Below are 19,485 nucleotides of genomic sequence, written 5' to 3' on the forward strand. Positions count from 1 at the left end.
GTGATAGATGGAACCATGAATTCTACTGTCTACCAAAAATCCTGAAGGAGAATGTCCGGCCATCTGTTCGTCAACTCAAGCTGAAGTGATCTTGGGTGCTGCAACAGGACAATGACCTAAAACACACCAGCAAATCCACCTCTGAATGGCTGAAGAAAAACAAAAAAAGACTTTGGAGTGGCCTAGTCAAAATCCTGACCTGAATCCAATTGAGATGCTATGGCATGACCTTAAAAAGGCGGTTCATGCTAGAAAACCCTCAAATAAAGCTGAATTACAACAATTCTGCAAAGATGAGTGGGCCAAAATTCCTCCAGAGTGCTGTAAAAGACTCATTGCAAGTTATCGCAAACACTTGATTGCAGTTATTGCTGCTAAGGGTGGCCCAACCAGTTATTAGGTTCAGGGGGCAATTATTTTTTCACACAGGGCCATGTAGGTTTGGATTTTTTTTTCTCCTTAAATAATAAAAACCATCATTTAAAAACTGCATTTTCTGTTTACTTGTGTTATATTTGACTAATGGTTAAATGTGTTTGATGATCAGAAACATTTTGTGTGACAAACATGCAAAAGAATAAGAAATCAGGAAGGGGGAAAATAGTTTTTCACACCACTGTATGTATGTTTAGTGTCACTGTACATACATTTACTGTGTACAATTTTTCTTGCATTGTACGTATTTATTGCTGGTGGCCTGTCTATCATAATGGCTGTAACATATGTGATATCGGAGACACTCAATATCTTTAAAATAATATTTAGGTTTTACTGTATATAAACAGTGTGTTTACATACATAATTTCAATGAGTCTTACCTAATATCTAAGAGAATACAAAGGGATTATGCTGTATAACTGTGCAGGGAATATTTATAAACAGTGTGGGAGAGTTTAGAAGGGTTTAAAATATTTAAAAATAACCAAGCAAACATATGGTTTCTACTTCGCGGATTTTCACCTATTGCGAGGGGGTCTGGAACGCAACCCCCGCGACTGAGGAGGGATTACTGTATACCCTTTCCACTATGCTACCCAATATTTATACAGTGGTCCAAAACTTTAGTCTGTGACATCCACAGTTCCCTTATTCTTCCCATAACTTGCCCTATAAATGTGGAAAGGAACAGGTGCATTTGTCACTCAAATGTTATACTACACGTATCTCTAAATTGCCAAAACCTCAGCCAACTTAACTAGTTCCCCATTCTGCCAAAACCCACACCATAATGTCCACACCCCCATCTCTGTAATCTTCCAATAACGTGGACTTCTGTCTGTCCTATAACACATCCATAGTATAAGTCCAATCCAAATCTTATTTTGCCTCTGCTAATAGAGTGCCCAAGCCTTGGCCATTTCCACTGTATTCCGTCATACAACCACTAGTCTTCTGATTTTTCTTAAGTCTTGCAATCTTGCAGTCTAGCATATCATTTATTATACCCACAGAGTTGTTCTCGCTTGCTGCCAGTCTGCCTAGTCCTATGAAAGTTTTCCAGGCTTACCTCACCTGGGCACAAATTCACATTGTAAGATCCACAAACCCACCTTAAAACAAAGCTCTCCCTCCAACCTCTTGTACTACTCCTACATGACACGTCCAACATAAATCATATTCTCCTTTTATGATCAGGATACCTTTATTTCCTTTAACATAAATTCTGTCCTCATTTCCTTTAGTCATTTCACTAAGCCTGCCAAAAATAATTAGCCGCGTACTACTGCCTAGAGCCGCATTTCCCACCCTTTTTTTTCCTGTAGTGACACATATTTTGTAACCAAAATTATCCCAAGGCACACCACTATTCTACTAACCAGAAACACATACTGTAGATCTCATCGATTATTGACAGTATGTGTCAATTTTTGGCCACCTCTTTGTTGTACCTTCTAATTCCTGTCCTGCAGCCTTCATTTAGCTGTTCAGCAATATTAAACCTGCCCAAAAAAAACTGTCTAGATGACTGTAGCTGTTTTCATGCCACTTGCATTTTTCAGAAAGCTGTTTCAGATCTCCTATCCCTTTCGTTCTCAACAAAACGCTTTGTTACCAAACTTTGAAACAGCAAATAAGAAAGCAAAAAGGCATTACTTGTACAATATCCAGTTAGCCAACTCCATTTGTCATAACAAGAGCTGGAAAAAGTCAATTTGTAAGCTTATCCGTGAATTCATAAATCAGGTCAGTTCGGTCAAAGATTCATCTTCTTTTTCTCTACAAATGAACTATTTTTTGAAGGGATATTTCGTTACAGAAATAACCAAATTTTCTTTAATTTCTGAAGTTACCATCAAAGTCACGCTCACTCATCTGTAGTTACAGAATGTTCAAGGTAGATGTGAACTGTGAACCACTGACGTCAACGATAGTCTAATCACATTAGAATAAAAATGCCTAAAACAATTCTAATTTGCTGCCAATAAATTTGGGAGTGGGTGGGCCACAGAGAGGTGTGGTCCTGAAAAAATCTGAGAACAACAAATTAAAGACCGCCTGCTTGCCAAAACATTAAGGACTTGCATAGACTCTCATTTGGTCAGTGTTGCTCACTATGGAAATATATTTTTATGTTTTGTTTTTTTTATTCACACGGAAATTAAACAAATATAAGTCAGAACCAATTTTTAATGGATGCTGACATGTGTGGACACCAGGCACGTTGTGCATATAAACAAATATATTTTATGATTATTTCATATTACCCAATTAATTTTAGTAGCATCCCACATTATTAACTACCACTGTATACTGCTAAGTAACTTTTATGGCACAGCACAAGCTATTAGTCGCGGCTTCTGTGCACCACAGAAACTGTTAAGCATAGCTTGGTCTCCCCATGGCTCCGATCTTCCATCCATATATAAACTGCAGTTCCCTGTCTAACCCCATGCTATCTTTATATCACTTAGGGGAGCTGCACATTTCATGTGCAATTAATTACTTCAAACTCTTTAACTGCAGGTAGATAATGTCTGTTCCTTGCAATAATATGTAGTCTAATTGCCATGAAGTAATTTACACTGTAAATAAAGTATTTCTAATCATAAGGTCATTGGAACTCTCTCCAGAAAGGGTGCCAGCAACATTGCAGGATGAACAGGCACATACACTAATAATACATATACTGTATTGCCAAACGTATTGGGCAGATAATACAGTATTTGAGCCAGCACGTATCTTTTTTTTCCCCAGTAAACTTCCTTCAGTGTAAACAAAACACCAGCAAATGGAGGTTTGCTTTACCAGAAAGCAAGGGACAACTGAAATTTAGGTTAAAGAAAGTGAAATAATAAACTGAGAAAAAAAAGTAATCAGAGAAGGTGTCCTGTGCAATTTGACAAATGGCAAGAAAGGCTACTTTAATTCATTTTTTATTTTGCTCTTTAATTAAAATGAGGCACCATTTGTCTCAGTTTGGAATGTGAGCTTGTGTTAAGCAAAGGAGTTTTCATTTTTAAATGGCAAAAGATAAAGAATATGAAATTAATATTTAGTAAATAACACACTTGTTATCTTAATAACAGCAAAATATGTCATTCGCTTGTAAACTTAATAAGCTTGTTAGCCTAATGCCTTCGTGATAAAAATCTTATGAAATTCAATACATTTGTAGCTTTTTTTAAAGAGTGTATTTGTGTGTTTCTTTTTTTGGCAAGAAAAAAGTACTGCATTATTAAAATGGTAATTTATATTTATAATTACTCCTCGGGAATTACCAATGTCTAGCTGGTACATTAAAGAAAGGAAAAAAAGGAAAAAATCTAAATTAATATAATAAATGGATATTTTAACATGGGCGGCACTGTGGCGCAGTGGGTAGCACTGCTGCCTCGCAGTTAGGAGACCCGGGTTCGCTTCCCGGTTCCTCCCTGCATGGATTTTGCATGCTCTCCCCTTGTCTGCGTGTCGTGCTCTGGTTTCCTCCCACTGTCCAAAGACATGCAGGTAATAATTCTTCACACTTATATAGCACTTTCCTCACTACTCAATGCGATTTACATAGTAAGTGGGGAGCCGCTTACTACCTCCAACTCTTCATTTCTGCTGAAACAACAAATTATTTGAAGAAAAAAAAAAAAGATGAGTAGGCTAAAAATATTTTCATTCATTAAATACTATTTGAAAAGCTGTAGTTCAACTAATTCTCAAAAACCTGCATGTATATTTAAATTTAAGCAGTGTTTAATTGCCAACATCAATTAACCGATTTTCTGTGAGTGTGTGTGTGTGTGTATGAATTTTTGTTTTGGTTAGAGAAATTGTGAAAACTACTTTTTTAAATTCAACTTTATTTCTGATAAGTACAATACAGAAAAAAATTAAACAATATGACAGCTTGTAATAATAAATGAACAAAAAAATACACACACCTGTATAAATGTAGTAAATGTACACTTAACAGCAAAAAAGCTGTAGTGAAATTAAAGATTAAAAATTATTAAAAGACCTGTACATAAGTGCATGTATATTTACATTAGTTTAATTGCCAATAAAATGTCAATTAATTGATTGTAAGAAAAAAATAATGTACACACACACACACACACTATATACACACATAGATACATATTTTTTATTTTATATGATTGTTCAAGAAAGGGTGAAAAGTACTTTTCTTAAAATTAACCTTTGCTTCAGATGGTACAGTATACAAAAAATGTGACAGTTTATAATTATGAGAAGCATTTTATTTTCTTCAATGCCATATGTATTATGGATAAGTATTTTTGCACACATTAGTTACAAGTATGTATTTTAAGGAAGCTTTAATTTTAGTATTTTTATGTTCACTGAACAATAAGTCTACATAATTTCATTTTTTAGCAAAATGAACAGTTAACACCTGTGACCTGTAGTTTAATTATAAAACCACCAAAGTGAACACTCCAATATAGGATATAAGGCTTCTATGCATCTGGTTATGCAGGAGCTTAGTGTAAAACATTTTATAAAAGAGTAAAGAAAAATAAATAAATACACAAATACATACATACATAAACATTGGTTGTCGGAATCGATCAATCCACTAACATGAAATTGGAGATCAGTATCAGTCTTAAAAAACCTGAGCAGAGCATCTATAACAAAAATATGTAGGAGCTGGAACTTCAATGGACAGAAAGGCCCCTGCTGCTCAGGCCAGGAAAAGCTCAAATAGTCTGACAACATTTTATGTGCTACAAACCTCTCAAAACATTAGTGTGTGCCACTGGCACATCTCACAGAAAGGCAACATCTACTGAATTACTTAAAGCTCATTTTTTTCTTCAGTTTAATGGATGGAAAGCAGAAGCAGCAGGTGGCTAAGCTCATGGATCTGCAATTGTGGGATTCAAATCATGTAACCAGGTGTTGTCCTTGTGAGGCATGCATTTTCTCCTAGCCTGTGTGGATTTTTCTCCATGTACCCATTTTTTCCTTCCACATTCACACAACGATTTCAGTTAACATGACTGGGGAATCATAATAGCTCTATGTGTGGCTATTATGCACGTTCGTAGGCCCTGTGATGTGCTGGCATCCTGTCCTGGCCAGTTTCTTGCCTTGTGCCCAGTGCTACAAGGATATACTTCTGCCAAATTGTGATCCTGAAATGGACTAAGTAGATGTGAGCACATCATAGTATTAATGTCACTTTATTAAAATTCCTGAGCTCCTGAAATGTTTCGGTCTTATTGAAGGGTGCAAAATAGAATATGCTCCGACTATCTCAGCAAATATTACACATATATTTACCTTGAAACAGCCACAAACTACAAAGGATTCAGTGGGATATGTAGAGGAGTATGTAGATTGTAGTTTCTTGATAAAAATTCTGAATGCAATGCATAGTTCTTCCAAATGCTAACCAGGAAATGTGCAACCAACTTTACCATTTTTATATTTAAGTGCAGTACATACAAGCGATGTCACTTAGAGGACTAGAAGTTAAAACAAACTTGTTAAAGTATGTGTTACCCCAACCATATTAAATTACAATTCATCTCACAGGCTCTAAAACATACTGAATATGGCACCTAATCAGCTTAGGTCCAAAAAGAACTACAGAGGGTGCTGAAGTCAGCAATGAATATTACTAGCACTATGGCAGACATGTTAAAAACATTCTGCCTTAGAAAAGCAAACTGCAAAGACTTCAGTCACCCTGCACACAGTTACTTTTCTCACTCTTCCATTCTTGGAAATGCTACAGGAGAACTTAAACGAGTAGATTCAGAGTTCTTTTTCAATATCATAACATTCATGAGCAATAAACATCACTACTGCCTCTGATTTACTTATAAATCCATTAATAAACTGAAGGCTTTTTTTGGGTTGATCTAAGCCATGCTCAAAAGGCAGTGGATAACAAGGTGCCTCCTGCTGGTTGAAAAGTATTACACTGTTATTTACCTAAAAAGGTGGAGCACACTTGCAGTGTGAGTCATAAAAGACCTTTTGGAAGATACCTCTTTTGTTAGAGCATATCGTCATTTTGATTAATTGATATTGAAGTTTTGTCAAATTACTTTAATATGATTGTTAAGTAACAATGGTTAAGTGGTTAGCATGTTGGATGTTGAATTAAATGGTCGAAGGTTTGAAAAAGTACCCAAACTAATTTTTTTTAATTTTACCAATTTTTCATTATTTATATACATTTGGCGAAATACTCTTTTCAGTGATTTGGCGATATTGGCTCAGTGAATGAAACTTTTCTAAGAATGATCAAAGGTTCGATTCACCAATAGACAAACGCACATTTCCAGTACCTAACACATGTAAGGTTTCACTGTGATTAAGATTTTCTGAAATGAGAAATAAACATTAATGAATGTTATAATTCACTTCAAAATCGCAGGTCTGATTCCACTCTGTCTCTAATGTCATTTCTGTCAAATCATATAAAATTTCAATAAAGTATGTAGATTAATGGTTATAATTGGAAAACTAACTCAATTCCACTCTGTCACGAATGTCATTTCTTTCAAATCACCTTTCCACCCAAGCCAAGGTTTTTGTAATGTGTCAAGGACTGTGTGGCATTATCCTACATACTTGAATCAACTTTCATACGACGTGTCATTTTCTTTCCATAGTTAAACTGGTTAGAAATTTCATTTTAATGAATCAATGCATTTTGATTAATTAAATTATTTTATGGACACCCAACAATTTTATTTTTAGTCACATATGACCAACAAAATCTTAGTACAAGAAAAAAAAAATGTTACGTTACCTTTTAATGCATTTTTGAATAAAACTGTACTGCTTAAAAATTTTTTTAAACATTTTTAAATGAAACTTTAAAGAGAACCTTATACATACTACTTGTATAGTGTTTAATCTTTCTTTCAATTACACTTTTTATAATAAAAGCCATATAAAAACAACATACATTCTGAAGTACAGTAAAATTCCATTACAGAATACAAATTTGTAATCTTTTGGTTAAATATCTACATATCACTGCTTAGACACATAATGGGATAACAAATAAATGTCTATGCAAAAAAAAAGTTCAATGCTCAAATAACACAAAATGATCACCAAAACAATAAATTACTTTTAATGGACTACGTTCAACATCTTTTTTGGTTGCATATAAGAAAATCTCAGGACCAAAAAGACAGAAGCTTGTTTCTAAGCGTTTAAATAACTAAAGATACAATAAAGTTGGTTACTATATTGAAAACATTAAATATTCAGGTTTCATGTGAAATCTGGAAAAGTAATTCAACCCACATATATTTAAAATTTAGTGTGCTTAAGAACATTTTTATGAAAGAACCATCTGTAAAAAATTCTCTCCAAAAAAAAAAAAAAATTTTTTTCAATGAAAAAATATCCTAGACAGCTCTTATAAGTAAATATTATAGATGCCTCAATTGATCAGTTGATTTTCAAAAATCATGATTGGTAGAGGCTAATCAATAAAACTTATATTTTCAGGCCCTGTGTTTCTAAGCTTTATAGTAATTTAGTTGTGCTCTTTTACGTGAGGTAATATGGTAGCTGAGCCAGCACAGGTCCTCCTCCTTTGTATGGGTATTTTTTTTGCAGCAAACTTCCTGCCATGTAAAGAAACAGCAGCAAGTGAAGACTTGTTTTATCGGTGAACGACAGGAGATTGGTATATTATCCTTCCTGTCACAAAAAAGGGAGCAATAAACTGAGAAAGTTAATCAGAGAAGCTGTCCTGTGCAACTGGGCAAACTGCAAAAAAAGCTACTTTAAGGAACTGTTTATTTTGTCCTTTACATTGAAATGGACATCACATCAGTTTGTCCAGCAAGCATTTTTATAATGCTGAGGCTTATGCTTTTAACTGGAAAAAGAAAAGATACAGATGAATTTGAAATGCTATAGACGTTTTTTTTTTTTTAAAAGATTTGTACTGTGTTTATTATCCAGAAGAAACAAATACTACATAATTAAAATGGTAATCCGTATTTTATAATAATTAAAATCAATAATTATGAATATCTGGCTGATACAGGTGTGTTTTTTAATTCAGTGTATTAATATAGCAAATGTATATTTTAACAGCAAAAAGCTCTAGTGCAATTAATGATTTAAAATTATTAAAACCTATAAGTGCATGTATATTTACATTTAAGCAGTGATTCATTGCCAGTATCAATTAATTGATTGTGGGAGAATACATATCTCTCTATTATAATAAAATCCTGGGACGAGACATGGGTTTTTCAGAGAGATACTTTCACATCCCGCAAGATGAGACTGTGCTAAGAGATTTAACCACACCCGGGGCCAGAAACAAAAGACAAAGAGTAGATGACAAAGTAGAATGTCGTAAAGAATTCAAAAACGTTGGCACGATACACATGTATAGGATGTTAGAGATAATGAAAGTACGAACACTCGAAAGTGTCAAAAAAACGATAGTAAAGATCGTATTAGTGCAAATAAATGGAAATTATTACTCGGTGAAATAACAGAACAGGGAAATGAGATTGAATATATTGTTTGGATTTAAACTTTAAGTCAGAGACTTGTAAATCATCCAATTCGTGTTGCCATCAGGAAAAAGTAGCGTTTCTTCCCAATGAGGAGGTGTATCTGCGAGAATTCAAAGATTTGTTGTTTCAGTATTTTATGGACACTGAACAATAAGCTTACAGAATTTCCTTTCATTAGTAAAAAAAAAAAAAAAATAAACAAACAATCAACACCGCTATAGTTTGACTATAAAAATACACTTTAATATAGGACATAAGGTTTCTATTCATCTTTTCAAGCGGGGGCTTGGTGTGAAAAATTTTTTTAAAGGGATGAAGAGAAAAAAAAAATCTGAATCGCTATTGGAATTGACAGATTAAGTAATATGAAAAATTGGTGACTGGTATCAGCCTTAAAAAACCTGATTGGAGAATCTCTAGAGTAGATAAACCAGAGATGCATGCACAATAATGTCTTGTGTCTGTATGCATACTAATAAAAGTAACACCAAATGATGACTGTTTTCTCTGTAATCTCTTACATGTTGATTCAGAAATTCTTTTTTACCAGGACATTTGACACAAACATTCAATAGTAATCATACAATCAGAACAGATATTAAATAGAATTAGCATTAATATGGGAAAGGCACTATATTAATAAAATGTGTTATTATTAGGGGCGGCACGGTGGCGCAGTGGTAGCGCTGCTGCCTCGCAGTTAGGAGACCTGGGTTCGCTTCCCGGGTCCTCCCTGCGTGGAGTTTGCGAGTTCTCCCGTGTCTGCGCGCGTTTCCTCCGGCGCTCGGTTTCCTCCCACAATCCAAAGACATGCAGGTTAGGTGGATTGGCGATTCTAAATTGGCCCTAGTGTGTGCTTGGTGTGTGGGTGTGTTTGTGTGTGTCCTGCGGTGGGTTGGCACCCTGCCCTGGATTGGTTCCTGCCTTGTGCCCTGTGTTGGCTGGGATTGGCTCCAGCAGACCCCCGTGACCCTGTATTCGGATTCAGCGGGTTAGAAAATGGATGGATGGATGGATGTGTTATTATTATTTGTGTTGCTCTTTTTTGCTTAAAAATAAGTTTTTTGCTTTAAAAATGTTTCACATTCATCTGCAAAATGACACCAATTCAACACATCTTTGTCAAAAATCAAATTTCAACCTGATACAACTATAAACTAGGACATAAAACACAGCTGTAAAAATATGTACTTTAATATACTGCAAATACAACAGAGGGTAGCACTGTTGTCTCATGGATCCATCATACTGGGCTTGAATACCACAACCAGACATCATCCATGTGGAATTCCTATGTTCTCCCTATGTCTGCACAAGTTTTCCACTTAAATCCCAAAGTATGTGCTGTTAGATTAATTAGCAAATTCTAACTGGCCAGTAAGTGTGAGCCCTACAATGGATTGCCACCGACGATCTAACTCACTGCAATCCTGATTTGGATTAAGTGGGTTTAAAAATTATATGAGAAACACCAAAAATGTTGACTTAAAGAAAAACCTGCCTTAATATATATAACAAGCACAAAGTCAGGAATAAACTAATATATATATATATATAGTGCCCTCCATAAAGACACATTTTCCTTGATTTATCTCTCTGTTTAAAATTAGAAATCAAACAATTCAGATATGATTAAAGTGCACATTGCAGACTTTATAATTAATAGGTATGTGGATTCATTTCGGTCACACCATGTATTTTGAGAATTTTTTGGTTTAGAATATGAAACCAAGGAGTCAAATAAAACTGCAAATACTATTTAAACTTCCTCAAAGGAAATCCTAAATAAGATCATTCATACACTGCCCAAATAAGGGTGGTGATGGTCAAAGCTTGCTCCTATCAAGTCCATCACATACCAAGTTCACTCATAGTAGGATCAATTTAGACTTCTGAATAAACCTAACACACACTTCGGTGGCATGAAATAGGAAAAAGCAGAAAAACAAATGCACATCCAGACATTATGGGAATGTGTAAAGTCAACATTGATAGTAAAAAGGCAAAGATTTGAACCCAGAACTACCGAGCTGCTGCCAGATCATCTACAATCTGTGAATCCTTGTTAGTGGTGAAAGCACCATTTGTGCTATGTGAGGGACAAGAGCACACCCTTGTTTGATGCTCTAGTAAAACAGTGCAACTGTTACTTCAAAAGCAAATTGATCCACACACCACAAAGCCTGTACTATCATGGCCAAAATGTTTAAACTGCATAATTATTATGGATGGGAAGAGAGTACAAGTATTAAACAAACAGGACTGAGAAAAAAAAATTGCACCTTTGTGGATATCCTTTAGGTCTGTGTACTTTTCACAATAAATGGCATTGGATCTTTAGATAGAATATAATGATAGGTAATGGGGACCAGAGTAGACATAAAACACACATTTCTTAACTGCTACTTAATATATTTAAAGTAATAGTTATTCAATTCAATTACTGCCCGGGTGAACATTACTCTCTCCAACAGAAGACCAAATGTAATTGATAATTACACTCAGCTGACTGGACACAGAAAAAGCTGATGAATTAAAACCTCACCTTGTTCATTCTTATTAAAATGGTTAAGTAATCACTACAAAGTGTCTAGAAGAACAATTTGCCTTGATAAAATGAAATACCAGAAGAGAAAAGTAAAAACATTATTGGAACAGTAAAAGATGTACTACAAAGCCATATCTATGGCTCTGGAACTCTAACAAAAGAAAGTTAGAGCCGTTATTCTTAAAATGTGGAATAATGATGAGTCTTCCCAGCACAGGCCAGTCTGCCAAATTTTTCCCAAGGTAAAACTCAGTCAGGTCAGAGAGGATCACAGAAGATTAATGAAATGTGGGAACTCTCTAGCCACATCTAAGGTCAGTGTCCCAAAGTACACAATAAGAAAGAGAATGGCTATGAATCTCGCTTGATAAACACCTGGATAATTCCAAGCCTTTCAGATTATTCATCTATGGGAAAAAAAAAAGAGTCAAAAGTTTAACCCTATGGATGATATAGGTCCAGCCATGTCCAGCATAATAAGGCTTATTATATAAAGAACATTATGCCTACCATAAAACATGGGGCTGGTAGCATGATTAGGTAGTGATGCTTTGGTGCCTCAGGGCTTGGACAGCTTGCCCTTATTGAAATTACAAAATCTGGACTTTGCCAGAACATTAAAAAAAAAAAAAAGTGTAGTTATTTGTATGTGACTTGAGCTTAAGCATAATTGGGATATGCAGTAAAATAATGCTAGAAAACACACAAGCAAGTCCTAAATGACTCAAAAGAAACAAAAGTAAGAGTTTTGGAATGGAAAAGTTCTGATCTGAACCCAACAGAGAAGGTTTGGCAATGTGGAGTTCACAAGTGCACCTGTCACGTTTGACAGGACGGTCTGCTTTCACAATTCAGATACATTAACTAAATAATTTTATATAAATAATTCATGTAGTTTTAACGGAAAAAAAGACAAATCAGTTAATTAAAACTGAAAGCAGTTCTGCAAAGAAAAAAAATCCTTAACAGCAATGGAAAGTAGTGGTATCAAACTAAAAGAACCATTTACTGTAAATGTGATTATTTCTGCAAAGGTACTGCAATTATGTATTAAAACTGTCAGGGCAATAGGGGAGACAGAGGTGATGGATAACTTTGTTCCCTGAAAAGCAGAAAGCAATGATTTAAAAACTGTAATGTTTTCACTCTGGTTCCATTCTCTAATATTTTATTTTCTCGAAAGGTCTCTGGTCATTCATTGTGTAAAATATGCAAAACACATAATATTTGAAAGAGGGAAAACAATTTTATACAACAATGTACATATAAGTGGTATTATTTCTCTGGAGACTCTTTTCTTAATGCTTCTAAGACTTTCAGTCCTGTTGGATTAAAGTTAAACTCTTTTTCCTTCGGGTCTTCAAGATTTCTTTAGGTGTGAGTTTCCTCACTTAGACGCTAAAAATAAAAATGCATACACTATGATGTCCTTTAATTTGCAAATACACTTTTAAAAAATTCTGACAGCAAATTATTTAACCCTAAAGTATGCTTTAGTCCTCACACCTGAAATTCAACAAGTTATAGTCTCGTCAGTTAATCAGGTGTATCAAAAGTACTTTGTAAGTAACCAAGTGCTTGACTAATATTTTCAAAAATCCATTCATCCATTTTCAAAGCCCACTTATGCAGGACAGGGTTACGAAGAAGCTGAAGTCTACTCCAACAAGCTATTGATATCTCTATCAGGAGCCAATTTAACATAGTCAATCCACTGTGGGAAGAAACTTGAAAGTGCAGATGAAACATATGTAAACACAAACAACTCAAAAATCCAAACACAAAAAAAATAATTTTATACTGCTCAACTTAATTTTTAAAGGGGTCATTCTCTGGAAACTAAAGTGACCATATATACCAATTTCTCAAACTTGAATGACTGAAAAATCCACCAATAGATAAATTTAAAAACTTTTACATGAGACATCACTTTAAACTAGAACATGGAAAGGCAAAGTCAAATTTGAGGCAAATACAGTATATAATACAAATTTTAAAAGTCAAAAGCTCGATTTTGTACAGTTAATCCAAAAGGATTGGGGGTTAATCAGTTTAATGGTTAGCTGTACTAGATCAGGCAAAATATTCACCTGTCACATTATCATCATAATCAACCCTCAAAACTCAACTCAAAAATATAAAATATATACACAACATATGAAAACTAACCAAAACCTACTGTAAATTTATTAAAGAAAATGTGTACACTAACTTATTCTTTTATAAATTTTTTTTTTTTTACTTTTTTATATCTTAAATTGATAGCCACCTCTTCATTTGCTGAAGCAGCAAAACACTAATTGCTGAAACGAAGGCTCTTAACAGTGATGTATTGTGCAAGGGAGGAACACGGGGCAGGTGTCATTCTGTATATAATAGTGTCAATATTTTTTACATTTTTTCTTTCTTATTCTGTTTTCAAATACATACATACATACATACACACACAGTTCACACTGACACAGACAGACATTCAGGGTCTCAAGTATAAACCTTAACTCAACTCATTATACCTGGCCCAAAATTAAAACAGACGCTTATAATATAAGCCTTCCTTATCAGGAGCGAATTAATTGAAAATAATTGACATAATAAAATCAAAAACAACATTCCCCATCTCCTTCCATTTTCTGTTCCCGCTTCTATCACTACAATATCATCGGGAACTGCAGCAGCTCTAATCGTGCGTAAGCCAGGCCGTCACAGGGTGCACTCGCTTTCACATTCACTCATACTCACGCAGTGCCAATTTAGAGTTACTGTTTGACAGACAAAAGCCGACAATAACATGAGAGGAACTTATAAACTCCACACAGGCAGTGCTCGACTTTCTACAGCTGCGTCCTACTTCTCAAATGCATAGCGCTGGAGTATAACGGAGTGATCAACGTATATAAGTAGGGTGTGATGCCGTCGAAAACTACGATGATCACTTATTCTGTTGTATTGGGGTATTTCAGTCGCGAGGAAGTTACTGGTTCAGACGTGTTAGTTTAAGAGTTAAATTTGTCGATCCACTCTGCTATTTTTCATCACCAATGTTTTCGTGCAGATCTTATGGGACAACCATCGTTTGCGATGGTTATATTGTATCTGAGTCTGCCGAACTACGCATTTTCCGAATCGCATTAAATCGCAGCTGACCAGTAGACGCGCCTTCATTTAAGGTACATTCAAAATGTTTATTAAGAAAACGCTGCGAAACCCACCTTGCATCCGAACATGAGAGATATTGTGCTGTTGGTACATGCTACTTTACAGTGGCACAACATTGGTGAAAAGCACTCAAAGTTTTTGATGCTAGGAGACATTTTTCCAGCGCCAGGGCACTTCAATCGATCTGCAACTGAGATTCCAGAGAAATGCCTCTGCAAACGCAGCCTACCGCTAGACTTCAACATCTGATCTCACACCATCGTCCAAAAAGTAGGGAGAAACCATTGCTTCTATTTCCCGATGTTCTGATTCAAATTTGCTCCGTTATTCTCGTATTGTCCACTGTAATTTCTTCAATTAAACAAAACATAAATCAATATATTCCAACTCTGAGCCATTTACAACGATGCCAAAAATTCTCAATTCCGTGAAACCCTCGAGGCTGAACACACAAGTCATGGCACCGCACTCGATGATCAATAGGCTCTAGAAAGAATCGATACTCTTGCCAAACTGCAAAATCAAGAAGCGAGCACGCAGCTCCACCTGCAGCAGCACGACTATTGCCACATTTGTCTATATAATGACAGAGAAGGATTTAAGCGAAGGCCTCCGCGCGCCTTGCTGTTCCGGCGCGCGGGGGCTGGGGTGGGCAGTTGCTGCGCTGCGCGGGGCTCATTACATGGCCCACTTGAAATGAATCGAGTGCACTCCCTGCGAGGTACCTTTGCGTTGCATTACTGGAGATTAAAAGGATTCGATTCCGCTTCAAAGAATGTCGGGAACACGAACGAGGAATTGAAAAAAAAATTGAGAGAATGTGGCACTGGACAGCCGAGGACGGAGATATCAAAGGTTCTGCTTGTTGAATATTTGGCTAATATTTTCTTTGCGCGCCTACATTGACGAGTGGCAGCTCAATTCACCCACAACGACTGGGACCTTTAACATTTTATTTTTGAAAAGACGCAGCTAATTGGACTGCAAGTAAATGTGGTAGTCATGGACATCGCTAACGGCTGTGCTTTATTTAAGATCTTCAAGGCTGGGTTCACCGGCACAACTGACTGTCTCGCGCCTACAACACTCAGGGTCTTGCCGAACAGTAAAGTCGCTGGTGACCTTTAATAGCAGAAAGATCATCCGTTTGCGAGGATACTGAAACTACGTTCTAGAAAATAAAATTAATGAGTCTCGCTCTATTTGCTGTCGCAAGACACAGATGACAGGCAGACAACATTTTTGAGACTGCCTCAGAAGACACATTTATCTGTCTTTTCACCACAAAAGATTAGCTGTTCAAAGAAAGTATAGGCAACAAAAAAAAAGTCAAGTCGTGCAAAACCCACCTTTGTGGTCTTCAGTCATTTAAATAAATAAATAAATATAAATAAATATATAAATATAAATAAATATATATAAATAAATAAATATATATATATATATATATATATATATATATACACATATACATGTACATAGTGGGTAAGGAAAGCATTCAGACCCCCTTCAATTTTTCACTCTTTGTTATATTGTAGCCATTTGCTAAAATCATTTACATTAATTTTTTTTCCTCATTAATGTACACACAGCACCCCATATTGACAGCCAAAAAATAAGAATTTTTGAAATTGTTGCAGATTTATTAAAAAAGAAAAACTGAAATATCACATGGTCCTAAGTATTCAGGACCCTTTGCTCAGTATTCAGTAGAAGCACCCTTTTGAGCTAATACAGCCATGAGTCTTCTTGGGAAGGATGCAACAAGTTTTTCACACCTGGATTTGGGGATCCTCTGCCATTCCTCCTTGCAGATCCTCTCTAGTTCTGTCAGGTTGGATGGTAAACCGTTAGTGGACAGCCATTTTTAGGTCTCTCCAGAGATGCTCAATTGGGTTTAAGTCAGGGCTCTGGCTGGGCCATTCAAGAACAGTCACAGAGTTGTTGTGAAGCAACTCCTTCGTTATTTCAGCTATGTGCTTAGGGTCATTGTCTTGTTGGAAGGTAAACCTTCGGCCCAGTCTGAGGTCTTTAGCACTCTGGAGAAGGCTTTTGTCCAGGATATCCCTGTACTTGGCCGCATTCATCTTTCCCTCGATTGCAACCAGTCATCCTGTCCCTGCAGCTGAAAAACACCCCCACGGCATGATGCTGCCACTGCCATGCTTCACTGTGGGGACTGTATTGGACAAGTGATGAGCAGTGCCTGGTTGTCTCCACACGTACCGCTTAGAATTAAGGCCAAAAAGTTCTATCTTGGTCTCATCAGACCACAGAATCTTATTTCTCACCATCTCAGAGTCCTTCAGGTGTCTTTTAGCAAACTTCAAGATAGAGTTATTATAATATTCGATCATTTTCCTTAATAAATAAATGACCAAGTATAATATTTTTGTCTCATTTGTTTAACTGGTTTCTCTTTATCTACTTTTAGGACTTGAGTGAAAATCTGATGTTTTAGGTCATATTTATACAGAAATATAGAAAATTCTAAAGGGTTCACATACTTTCAAGCACAACTGTACATATACTTATATATATACACACATATATATATATATATATATATATATATATATATATATATATATATATATATATATACACACACACACAGTAATCCCTCATTTTTCCAAGGCCGGCCGCAATAACTGAATTTCCGCGAAGTAGGGACACCATATTTATTTAATTATTTAACGTGTATCCGTAGTAGTAGTAGGAACTGGCTCTTTTTTGCGAGGCTGCAAAAACATTGTGATTGTCAGTTGCTGCCGCTGCCTCTTTTTTCCGGTTGAAGAGCAGCTTGTAGGCAATCATGACGTCATCGACCTTGTTGCAAAATTGGACCGATCAAACGGCGTTTAGGCTCAGCATCAGCCTTGGAAGAAGGAGCACGTTTGGGAGCCATTGCAGGGGGTGAAAACTGAAGCAAAGTTCAACACAAAGAAACCACAAAAAAAAAATCACACAAAGTACAATGTAAAGTAAACCGCTCGGCGAGAAAGCTTGAAGTGAAATGGCCGCGACAGAGACAAGGGGAGATGCTGTGGGATCTGGGCATCAGTCAAAGCACCAATCACGGGCCCGATTAGAAAGTGGAAAGCTGTGATTTGTCGTCTCCCTCCCATGTACCAATCACAGCCCGTGTTACAACGCACTTAGTCACCGAAATTGTTTTGTTGTTCTTAGACTAGGAAATACTACTACTATATTTAAAAACCAGCAAAGTCATGAATCCGCGAAAAGTGAACCGCGAAGTAACGAGGGATTACTGTACATATATATATATATATATATATATATACACACACACATATATATATATATATATATATATATATATATATATATATATATATATATATATATATATATATATATATATATATATATATATATATACACATATACATATACATATATATATATACATATACATATATACATATACATATATATATATATATATACATATATATATATATATATACTAGCAGAATACCAGCCAGCGGAGAAGTAGTGTGTTAAAAGGTACGAAAAGAAAAGGAAAAATTTTAAAATAACGTAACATGATTGTTAATGTAATTGATATGAGTGTTGTTCTCATATCTATCTATCTATCTATATATCTATATCTCTATCTCTATCTCTATCTCTATCTCTATCTCTATCTATCTATATATATATATATATATATATCCGCGCTTGGCAGCGGAGAAGTAGTGTGTTAAAGAAGGAAAGAGAAAGAAAAGGAAACATTTTGAAAAAAAAAAGGTAACATGATTGTCAATGTAATTGTTTTGTCACTGTTATGAGTGTCACTGTGATATATATATATATATATATATATATATAGCAAAATACCCGCGATTCGCAGCGATGTCATGTGTTAAAGAAGTTATGAAAAAGAAAAGGAAACATTTTAAAAATAATGTAACATAATTGTCAAAGTAATTGTGTTGTGTATTTGGTGGCAGCGTCACAAAGTTTTTTAGTCTAGCTGCATCAGAAAATGTACAACTGACGTCTGACACGCCTCCTTTTACTGTTTTCTCACAGCTTGGATTGCTGCTGTCATATATACACACACACACACACACACACACACACACACATACATACATATATATATATATACACATACATATCTTCATATCTATATACATATCTACATATACACATATATATATAAATACCTATCTACATCATATATACACACACATACATACATACACACACACAAATTATATATATGTGTGTGTGTGTGTGTGTGTGTGTGTGTGTGTGTATATATATATATATACATATACTTGTGTGTATGTTTGTATGTGTCTATATGTGTGTGTATAGCTTTGGTCACTGAGTGCAAGGGAAAAATAATAAAATATAGTCTATAAGTTATTAAACAGTAAAACATTAACGTTTTAAGAAGTACAGGTACATTGAGCCCTACTGGAGTGGTTGCGGGTAAACTACATTTTAAAGACTGTGTAACACAACAGGTAAGTAACTAACAGCAGCTAAAATATATATGGATCATCTCTCTGTAGTAGATCCCTTTTGAAAGCGCTACACGCGGCTGTGGTATAGAAATTACATTTTCTATGTGAACGTTCAAATTTGTGCCTCTGGTAATGTGCCTTACCGGCATTTAAAGAAAATGAGTTTTGTGTCCTCTGCACTGTTGAGAGAGAAAGGCTTTGGTTTGGGATAAAAGGTGTAAAGAAAGGAAAGTTGCCTTTTTCTTTTATATAGTATAGAGAGATGAATGCCTTAATATTATTTTGCCGTGGTGTAGAAAAGGGGTCCCGTGTT

General features: G+C 35.4%; 1 protein-coding gene across 15 annotated transcripts in view; it reads right to left on the minus strand.

Annotated features, from left to right (window-relative positions):
* dlg1a (discs large MAGUK scaffold protein 1a) overlaps positions 1–19,485 on the minus strand; it is a 562,325-nt gene that overhangs the window by 386,680 nt on the left and 156,160 nt on the right. For 2 of the 15 annotated variants that reach the window (XM_039758449.1, XM_039758424.1), the window contains exon 1: positions 14,724–14,930. The exons of the other annotated variants lie outside the window; for them this stretch is intronic. In XM_039758449.1, coding sequence (XP_039614383.1) covers positions 14,724–14,915 — 192 coding nt within the window. In that variant the 5' untranslated portion in view covers positions 14,916–14,930. Of the gene's footprint in view, positions 1–14,723; positions 14,931–19,485 lie in introns of those variants that run through there. 15 annotated transcript variants of the gene reach the window in all.

Source organism: Polypterus senegalus, chromosome 1, assembly GCF_016835505.1.
Source record: "Polypterus senegalus isolate Bchr_013 chromosome 1, ASM1683550v1, whole genome shotgun sequence".
Taxonomy (NCBI): domain Eukaryota; kingdom Metazoa; phylum Chordata; class Cladistia; order Polypteriformes; family Polypteridae; genus Polypterus; species Polypterus senegalus.